The following is a 10030-nucleotide window of genomic DNA, read 5'->3' on the forward strand; positions in this document are numbered from 1 at the left end:
TAAATGAGATACCCTTAATTCAAGACCCCCCAGGATCTTAAAGGTTTCAAACAAGTCACTGCTTACTCTTCTAAACTCCAGTGGATACAAGCCTAACCTGCCCAAACTGTTTTTATTAGTTAATAAACCTTCTCTGAACTGCTTCCAATGCATTTACATCCTTCCTTAAATAAGATGACCAATACTGTGCCCAATACTCCAGATGTGGTCTCACTGGTGCTCTGTACAACTGAAGCATAACCTCCCTGATTTTATATTCAATTCCCCTCACAATAAATGATAACATTCTATTAGCTTCCCTAATTACTTATTGTACCTGCACTTTTGTGATTCATGCACTAGGACACCCAGATCCCTCTGAATCTCAGAGCTCTACAATCTCTCACCATTTAGATAATAAGCTTCTTTTTTATCCTTTGTGCCCAAATGGACAATTTCACATTTTCCCACATTATACTCCATCTGCCAGATCTTTGCCCACTCACTTAACCTGTGTCACTTTGTGGCCCCCTTATGTCCTCCTCACAACTTACTTTCCCACCTGTCTTTGTATCACCAGCAAATTTGGCAACTATCCCATGCATCCCTTCATCCAAGTCATTTATATAAATTGTAAACAGTTGAGGTCCCAGCATTGATCCCTGTGACACAGCACTCGTCACATCCTGCCAACCAGGAAAAGACCCATTTATATCAACTCTCTGCTTCCTGTCAGCTAACCAATCTTCTCTCCATGCCAATATGTTACCCCCTGCACCAGGAGCTTTGATTTTCCACAATAACCTTATCAGATGCCTTCTGGAAATCTAAATATAGTGCATCCACTAGTTCCCCTTTATCCACAGCACATGTTACTCCTTCAAAGAACTCCAATAATTTGGATAAACCTGTTTTCCTTTCACAAAACTACATTGACTCTGCCTGATTGCCTTGAATTTTTCTAAGTGCTCTGTTATAACATCTTCAAGAATAGCTTCTAACATTTTCCCTGTGACAGATGTTACGCTAACTGGCCTGTAGTTTCCTGCTTTCTGTCTGTCTCCCTTTTCAAATATGGAGTTATATTTGCTATTTTCCAATCTAATGGAACCTTCCCTGGATCTAGGGAATTTTGGAAAATTAAAACCAATGCATCAACTATCTCATTAGCCACTCCTTTTAAGACCCTAAGATGTCAATCCTGACCTAGGGATTTGTCAGCCCGCAGCTCCAACAGTTTACTCAGCACCACTTCCCTGGTGATTGTCATTTTCCTAAGTTCTTCCCTCCCTTCCATTTCCTGATTTACAGCTATTTCTGGGATGTTACTTGTATCCTCCAAAGTGAAGACCGAAGCAAAATACCTATTCAATTCATCTGTCATCTCCCTACTTTCCATTATCACTTCCCCAGTCCCGGTTTCTATAGGACCAGCACTCATTTTGTTAACTCTTTTCTTTTTTAAGTATCTATAGAAACTCTTACTATCCGTCTTTATACTTCTAGCTGGCTTTCTCTCATTCTCTATTTTTTTTCCTCCTTGTTAATCTTTTGGTCATTCTTTGCTGATCTTTATATTCTATCCAATCTTCTGACCTGCCACCCATTTTTATGCAATTATATGTTTTTCCTTTAAGTTTGATATTGTCTTTTACTTTTTTAGTTAACCACGGATGGTGGGTCCTCTCCTCGGAAAGTTTCTTTCTCATTGGAATATATCTACTCTGTGTATTCTGAAATGTCCCTTTAAATGTCTGCCACTGCACCTCTATTGACCTTTCCCTTAACCTCATTTGCCAGTTCACTTTAGCCAGCTTTGCTTTCGAGCCTTCATAATTCCCCTTATTTAAGTTTAAAATACTGGTCTTGGACCCACTCTTCTCTCCCTCACACTGAATGTAAAATTTAATCATACTATGATAGCTGCTACCTGGGGATGCTTTCACCATGAGACTCTCAGTTAATCCCTTGTTGTTCAGTACCAGGTTTAGTATAGCCTGCTCTCTGGTTGGCTCCAGAACATGCTGTTCTAAGGAACTAGCCCAAAAACATTCTATGAACTCCTCATCCACGCTACCTTTGTTCATCTTATTTTTCCAGTCTATATGTAGATTAAAATCCCCCATGATTGTCACCGTACCTTTCTGATAAGCTTTCATTATCTCTTCCTTTATACTTTGTCCTACCATGTAGGAGGCATGTACACCACTCCCACAAGTGACTTCTTGCCTTTAGCATTTCTCATCTCTACCCAAACCACTTCTAAATCCTAGTTTCCTGAACTTATGTCATTCCTCTCTAATGTGCTAATACCATCATTAAATAACAGAGCCGCCCCTCCACCTCTTCCTAGCTTCCTTTCCTTCTTAAATGTCACCTACCCTTTAATATTCAAGTCCCAACCAATGTCATCCTGCAGCCTTGTTTCTGTCATAGTGCAAATAGAAATAAATAAACACGATTTGATAACCATCAGTTCATCTGTTTTGAATGCTATGTGTGTTTAGGTACAGAGCCTTTAGTTTTGTCCTGTTATTATTTTTGTAATCTCTAGGTTTACCTGCTGATTTACTCTTCGATTTGTGCTCTCTGCCCCTTCCTGTCACGTGATGTTTATCATTTCCCATATTAATACCTTTCTGTCTTACCTCACCTCTGCTCTTTAGTTTACATCTTCCAAAATTTGATCCTAGTGCCAGTGCACCACACGCCGGAACCCACTTCTCCCACACCAGTCTTTGAGCCACACATTCACCTCTCTAATCTTATTTGCCCTATGCTAATTTGCACATGGCTCAGGTAATAATCCAGAGATTATTGCCTTTGAGGTTCTGCTTCTTAATTTGGTGTTTAGCTTCTCTTACTAACTATGCAGAACCTCTTTCCTTGTCCTGCCCATGTCATTGGTACCTACATGGACCACGACAACTGGATCCTCCCCCTCCTACTGCAAGTTTCTCTCCAGCCCTGAGCAGATGTCACAAACCCTGGCACCAGGCAGGCAACAAAGCCGTCCGGAGCCTTGCTCTTTGCTGCAGAGAACAGTGTCATTCCCCCTCACTATACTACCCCCAGTACCACTAGATTCCTGCTTGCTCTGAGGAACTCCTGCAGTGATGTCCGGGAGCTGAGATAATTGACCCCCCCCAAAAACCCCAACCATCATCCTTTGTGCTAGGTATGACTCCAACCAGTGGAGAGTTTTCCCCCTGATTCCCATTGACTCCAGTTTTGCTAGGGCTCCTTGATGTCACACTTGGTCAAATGTGGTCTTGATGTCAAGGGCAGTCACTCTCACCTCACCTCAGAAGTTCAGCTCTTTTGTCCATGTTTGAACCAAGGCTGCAATGAGGTCAGGAGCTGAGTGGCCCTGGCAGAAGCCAAACTGGGTGTCAGCGAGCAGGTTGTTGCTGAGTAAGTGCCACTTGATAACACTGTTGATGACCCCTTCCATTAATTTTCTGATGATGGAGAGCAGACTGATGGGGCAGTAATTGGCTGGGTTGGATTTGTCTTGATTTTTGTGCACAGGACATACCTGGGCAATTTTCCACATAGCCGGGTAGTCGCCAGTGTTGTAGCTGTACTGGAACAGCTTGGCTAGGGGCGCGGCAAGTTCTGCAGCACATGTTCTAATGCCGGAGTCAACCACCACCCCCCTTTTAGGCCTCGCCCTCCTGCCTTGCGGCCCCCACACCCCCATGACTCTTCTTCAGAGCTGTTCAAAGTTGAGTCATACAGACTCGAAACGTTAACTCTGTTTCTCGCTTCACAGATGCTGTCGGACCTGCTGAGTTTTTCCAGCATTTTCTCCTTATATTTCTCAAGGAGATCGATGCTGATTGGTCCAGTTCTGGAGGGGGTTGACCCCGATTTGTCTGGTTCGGGAGATTATATACAAACAAGAAATAGGAGCAGGCGTAGGTCATTCGGCCCCTCAAGCCTGGTCCAACAATCAACAAGATCATGGCTGATCTGATTGTGGACCCAACTTCACATTCCCGCCTACCCCCGATAACCTTTGACTCCCTTGGTAAGCAAGAATCGATCTACCTCTGCCTTAAAAATATTCAATGACCCCGCCTCCAACGCTGTTTGGGAAAGAGGGTTCCAAAGATTCATGACCCTCTGAGAGAAAAAAAATTCTCCTATCTCTGTCTTAAATGGGAGACCCTTTATTTTTAAACTGTATCTCAATGTCCTGGTCTCTCCCTCGAGGGGAAACATCCTCTCAGCATTGACCATGTCACCGCCTGAGGATCTTATATGTTTTGGTAAGATCACCTCTCATTCTTCTAAACCCGAATGGATACAGGCCCAACCTGTCCAACCCTTCCTCATAGGATAACCCACCCCCAACCCTCTTTCCAAACCCACCACCACTACCACCTGGAAGGACAAGGGCAGCAGAATCATGGGAACACCACCACCTGGAAGTTCCCCTCCAAGTCACTCACCATCCTGACTTGGAAATATATCACCATTCCTTCACTGTCGCTGGGTCAAAATCCTGGAACTCCCCCCCTAACAGCAGGGTGGGTGTACCTACATCACATGGACTGCAGCGGTTCAAGAAGGCAGCTCACCACCACCTTCTCAAGGGCAATTAGGGATGGGCAATAAATGCTGACCCAGCCAGTGAAGCCCACATCCCATGAATAAATTTAAAAAAGGTATCCGTTGAATGAACCTTTTCTAAACTGCTTCAAACACATTTATATATCCTTTCTTAAATAAGGAGGCCACAACTGTACACAGTACTCTAAATGTGGTCTTACCAATGCCTTCTACAACTATAGCAAAACTTACATACTTTAATATTCCATTTACCTTGCAATAAACAACAACATTCCATTAGAGTATTGCTGCAAAAAGAGAGAGTTTTTCTCAGAGCTTTTTGGCTGACACTCATCAGGACAATTCGTAAGAAAACACCAATGTCAGGGGAAACAACAAATTTATACTGTATGAGAAGACAGTGCTGATTGGTTGGCAAGTGGACTGTGATTAGTAGAGGCATTGCCATGGAGAATGCACCAGTTTATGCTAACTGACAGTTAACTGCCAATCATTATTTGAAATTTAAACCAGGAAGCTTGACTCTGATTGGTCAAGACGTTGCCCTGGGAATGAACCAGTGAATGGCTGTCACTTATTTTCATTCCATTTGCCTTTGTAATCACTTGCTGTATCTGTATAGTAACTTTTCCTGATTCATGTAGCAGCACATCCAGATCCCTCTGTACCTCAGAGTTCTGTAATCTCTCTCCATTTAATTAATATGCTGCCTTCCTATTCTTCCTGTCAAAGTTCACATTTCCCACATTATTCTCCATCTGCCAATTTTTCTCCCATTCACTTAATCTGTCTATGTCCCTTTGAAGACTCCTTATGTCCTCTTCACAACTCACTTTCCTACCTATCTTTGTGTCATCAGCAAATTTTGCAACCATACATTCGATCCCTTCATTCAAATCATTGATATAAACTGTTAACAGTTGAGGTCCCAGCACTGATCCCTGTGGCACAGCACTCGTCACATCCTGCCAACCTGAAAGAGACCCATTTATGCCTACTCTCAGTTTTCTGTTAGCTAACCAATCCTCTATCCATGATGATATGTTACCCCCTACACCATGAGCTCTTATTTTGTACAATAACCTTTGACGTGGCACCTTATCAAATGTCTTCTGGAAATCTAAGTACAGCACATCCACAGGTTCCCCTATATCCACATCGCTTATTACTTTCTCAAAGAACTCCAGTAAGTTAATCAGACATGATTTCCCTTTCACAAAACCATGTTGACTCTGCCTGACTGCATCGAGATTTTCTAAGTGCCCCACTATGACCTCCTCAGTAATAGATTCCAGCAATTTCCCTCTGACAGATATTAAACTAACTGATCTGCTTGCTGTCTCCCTTCTATCTTGAATAGAGGAGTCACATTCACTATTTTCCAATCTGATAGGACCTTTCCAGGATCTGGGGAATTTCAGAAAACTTAAACCAATGCATCTACTATCTCACTTTTAAGACCCTAGGATGAAGTCCATCAGGACTCAAGGACTTATCAGCTTTTAGTTCTAATAATTTTCTCAGTCCCTTTTCCCTGATGATTGGAATTGTTTTAAGTTCCTCCCTCCCTTTCAACTCCTGATCCTCAATTATTTCTGAGGTGTTACTTGTATCCTCTACAGTGAGGACAGATGCAAAATATCTGTTCAATTCACCTGCCATTTCCTTATTTTCCAATATTGATTCCCCAGACTTACTCTCTGGAGGATCAACACTCACTTTACTTAGATAAAAGCAAAAAAACTGCAGATGCTGGAAATCTAGAACAAAAATAAAAATACCTGGATAAACTCAGCAGGTCTGGCAGCATCTGCGGAGAGGAACACAGTTAACGTTTCGAGTCTGAATGACTCTTCAACAAAACTAAGGAAAAATAGAAAAGAGGTGAAATATAAGCTGGTTTAGGGGGGCGGGGGGTGGGGGGTGGGGGGGTGGGACAGGTACAGCTGGATAGAGGGCCAGTGACAGGTGGAGATAACCAAAAGATGTCACAGACAAAAGGACAAAGAGGTGTTGAAGGTGGTGATATTATCTGAGGAATGTGCTAATTAAGGGTAGAAAGCAGGACAAGCAAGGTACAGATAACCCTAGTGGGGGTGAGGTAGGGGGAAGAGATTGAAATAGGCTAAAAGGTAGAGATAAAACAATGGATGGAAATACATTTAAAAATATTGGAAGTAGGTGGGAAAAGAAAAATCTATATAAATTATTGGAAAAAAGGGGGGTCGGAAAAGGGGTGGGGAAGGAGGAGAGAGTTCATGACCTAAAGTTGTTGAACTCAATATTCAGTCCGGAAGGCTGTAAAGTGCCTTGTCGGAAGATGAGGTGCTGTTCCTCCAGTTTGCGTTGGGCTTCACTGGAACAATGCAGCAAGCCAAGGACAGACATGTGGGCATTAGAGCAGGGTGGAGTGTTGAAATGGCAAGCGACAGGGAGGTCTGGGTCATGCTTGCGGACAGACCGAAGATGTTCTGCAAAGTGGTCACCCAGTCTGCATTTGGTCTCTCCAATGTAGAGGAAACCACATTGGGAGCAGCGAATGCAGTAGACTAAGTTGGGGGAAATGCAAGTGAAACGCTGCCTCACTTGAAAGGAGTGTTTGGGCCCTTGGATGGAGAGGAGAGAGGAAGTGAAGGGGCAGGTGTTACACCTTCTGCGGTTGCATGGGAAGGTGCCGTGGGAGGGGATTGAGGTGTAGGGGGTGATGGACTTTACTCACTTTACTTACTCTTTTCCTTTTTAAATACCTGTAAAAACTCTCACTATCTGTTTTTATATTACTAGTTAGCTTTCTCTTGAACTCTAATTTCTCCCTCCTTATTTACCTCTTTGCTTCTGACCTGCCAATCATCTTTGCTGAATTATATGCTTTTTCTTTCAATTTGATACTATCTTTAACTTCTTTAGTTTGACGTGGATGGTGTGTCCTTCTCTTAGAGTCCTGACCCCATTGGTCCTGTTCTGGAGCAGGTTGCCCCTGATTGGTTCAGTCCTGAATGATGTTAACCCTGTTTCTCTATCGCCCATTAGAGTCACTGCAAGATGTTGAAGAATTATCTGGAAGGGGATTTTGGTCGTTATGTCCTCAATGTCACCACAGCCACACAGCATTGCAGCCAGGCTCTGTGCCAAGGACATGGCCGATGTGAGCGGCGGGACAGTCAATCTGATGCTTACCTCCACCTCAGTGCAGACAGTTTCCAAATCCAGGGAAAAAATGTGACTGGAGGAACCAAGTTGGTGCTCACAGGAGCCTTGACAAAGAAAGACATCAGCCAGTTCCAGGAGAGGTTCCAGTGCCGATGTTACCGGGGTTGGATGGGTCAACACTGCAACATTAAGACAAGTGGAGCCCAGCTGACTCTACCTCATGTTATAACCCTCATCTTAACGCTGCTTCTCTCTCTGATAATCTAACAACCCAAAACCTCTTCCTATTTTTAAGCCGGTGTTGACGTTTCTTTGAAAGGGGATGTTTCCCTCAAAGTATTTCTGTCATTCATATCAACAAACATTATGAAACCTTTTAAATGGGAAAAAACTTTTCAGACATTGAATTGTACAAAGAGACAACCTTGGTCTGTTTGCTGTGAACAAGCTTTCTTGGATCTCTCTCTGATATTTATTGGAAAATCAGTCATATTGGGTGTGGCTGGAGTAGGACAATGTTATTTTTGGGCCTGGGAGGAGCTGTGACTCTGCCTCAATTTTTTCAATGTGCCAAAGTCATTGCTTTGTGGAAAAAATGTCATTTTACAAACAAAACAAGTTCCTTTTCAGTTACTGGAGACACAATAATCCAGAAGCAAGATCTGCCAGTGTTAATGATGGTCACCCTTCTGTCAGTAAACACTGTTAAATGGGACCAAAGCTGGAAATGTGTTTTGTTTTTTGTACAGTGAGTGTAAAAGTCTTGCTCCGTTGCATTGGAATAGATCCTCAATCTTACCCAGGGCTACAGCTATTCCCAAAAGCAGGCACTGGGTTAGAGGGCAGGGCTTAGGCTGAGGTGAAGGATCACAGTGGGGGTGGGTGGTGAAGGGTGGGAACGTGGTGAGGGTGGAGAATGTGTGGGTGGGGGGTGTGGTGAAGGTGGGGGGGCGTGGTGTGGGTGGGGAACGTGGTGTGGGTGGGGGGGTGTGGTGTTGGTGGGGAGAGTGGTGAGGGTGGTGAATGTGTGGGTGGGGGGCGTGGTGTGGTTGGGGCTGTGGGTGGGGGTGTGGTGTGGGTGGTGAATGTGTGGGTGGGGGGCGTGGTGTGGTTGGGGTGTGGGTGGGGGGCGTGGTGTGGGTGGGGGGGCGTGGTGTGGTTGGGGTGTGGGTGGGGGGCGTGGTGTGGTTGGGGTGTGGGTGGGGGGTGTGGGTGGGTGGTGTGGTGTGGGTGGGGGTGTGGGTGGGTGTGTGGTGTGGGTGGGGGGCGTGGTGTGGTTGGGGTGTGGGTGGGGGGTGTGGGTGGGGGGTGTGGGGTGGGTGCGGAATGTGTGGGTGGGGGGCGTGGTGTGGGTGGGTGTGTGGTGTGGGTCGGGGGTGTGGGTGGGGGGTGTGGTGTGGGTGGGGGGTGTGGTGTGGGTGGGGGGTGTGGTGTGGGTGGGGGTGTGGTGTGGGTGGGGGTTTGGTGTGGGTGGGGGTGTGGTGTGGTTGGGGGTTTGGGTGGGGGGTGTGGTGTGGGTGGGGTTTGTGGGTGGGGGTGTGGTGTGGGTGGGGGTGTGGTGTGGGAGGCGTGGTGTGGGTGGGGGGCGTGGGTGGGGTTGGGGGTGGGGGGCGTGGTGTGGGTGGGGGGCGTGTTGTCGGTGGGGTTGGGGGTGTGGGTGGGGGTGTGGTGTGGTGTGGGTGGGGTGCGTGGTGTGGGTGGGGGTGTGGGTGGGGTTGGGGGTGTGGGTGGGGGTGTGGTGTGGGTGGGGGTGTGGGTGGGGGGCATGGTGTGGGTGGGGGGCGTGGTGTGGGTGGGGTCGTGGTGTGGGTGGGTGGGGGTGTGGGTGGGGGGTGTGGTGTGGGTGGGGGTTTGTGGGTGGGGGTGTGGGTGGGGGCGTGGTGTGGGTGGGGGTTTGGGTGGGGGGTGTGGTGTGGGTGGGGGTGTGGGTGGGGGGCGTGGTGTGGGTGTGGGGCGTGGTGTGGGTGTGGGGCGTGGTGTGGGTGGGGGGGCATGGTGTGGGTGGGGTGTGTGGTGTGGGTGGGGGGGCGTGGTGTGGGTGGGGGGGCGTGGGTGGGGTTGGGGGTGTGGGTGGGGGTGTGGTGTGGGTGGGGGTGTGGGTGGGGGTGTGGGTGTGGGTGGGGGTGTGGGTGTGGGTGGGGTTGGGGGTGGGGGTGTGGTGTGGGTGGGGGTGTGGGTGGGGGGCGTGGTGTGGGTGGGGTGTGGGCGGGGGGCGTGGTGTGGGTGGGGTTGGGGGTGTGGGTGGGGGTGTGGGTGGGGGTGTGGTGTGGTGTGGGTGGTGAATGTGTGGGTGGGGGGGGTGGTGAGGGTAGGGGGAGTGGTG

The 10030-nt window shown here is 47.2% G+C and overlaps 1 protein-coding gene across 4 annotated transcripts in view; it reads left to right on the forward strand.

Moving 5' to 3' along the window:
* LOC121280571 (hyaluronidase-2-like) overlaps nucleotides 1-8427 on the forward strand; it is an 85283-nt gene extending 76856 nt beyond the window's left edge. For all 4 annotated transcript variants that reach the window (XM_041192714.1, XM_041192713.1, XM_041192711.1 and 1 more), the window contains one exon: nucleotides 7588-8427. In XM_041192714.1, coding sequence (XP_041048648.1) covers nucleotides 7588-7974 — 387 coding nt within the window. In that variant the 3' untranslated portion in view covers nucleotides 7975-8427. The remainder of the gene's footprint in view (nucleotides 1-7587) is intronic.
* The last annotated feature ends 1603 nt before the right edge of the window (nucleotides 8428-10030 follow it).

Source organism: Carcharodon carcharias, chromosome 7 (genome assembly GCF_017639515.1).
Source record: "Carcharodon carcharias isolate sCarCar2 chromosome 7, sCarCar2.pri, whole genome shotgun sequence".
NCBI classification, from domain to species: Eukaryota; Metazoa; Chordata; class Chondrichthyes; order Lamniformes; family Lamnidae; genus Carcharodon; species Carcharodon carcharias.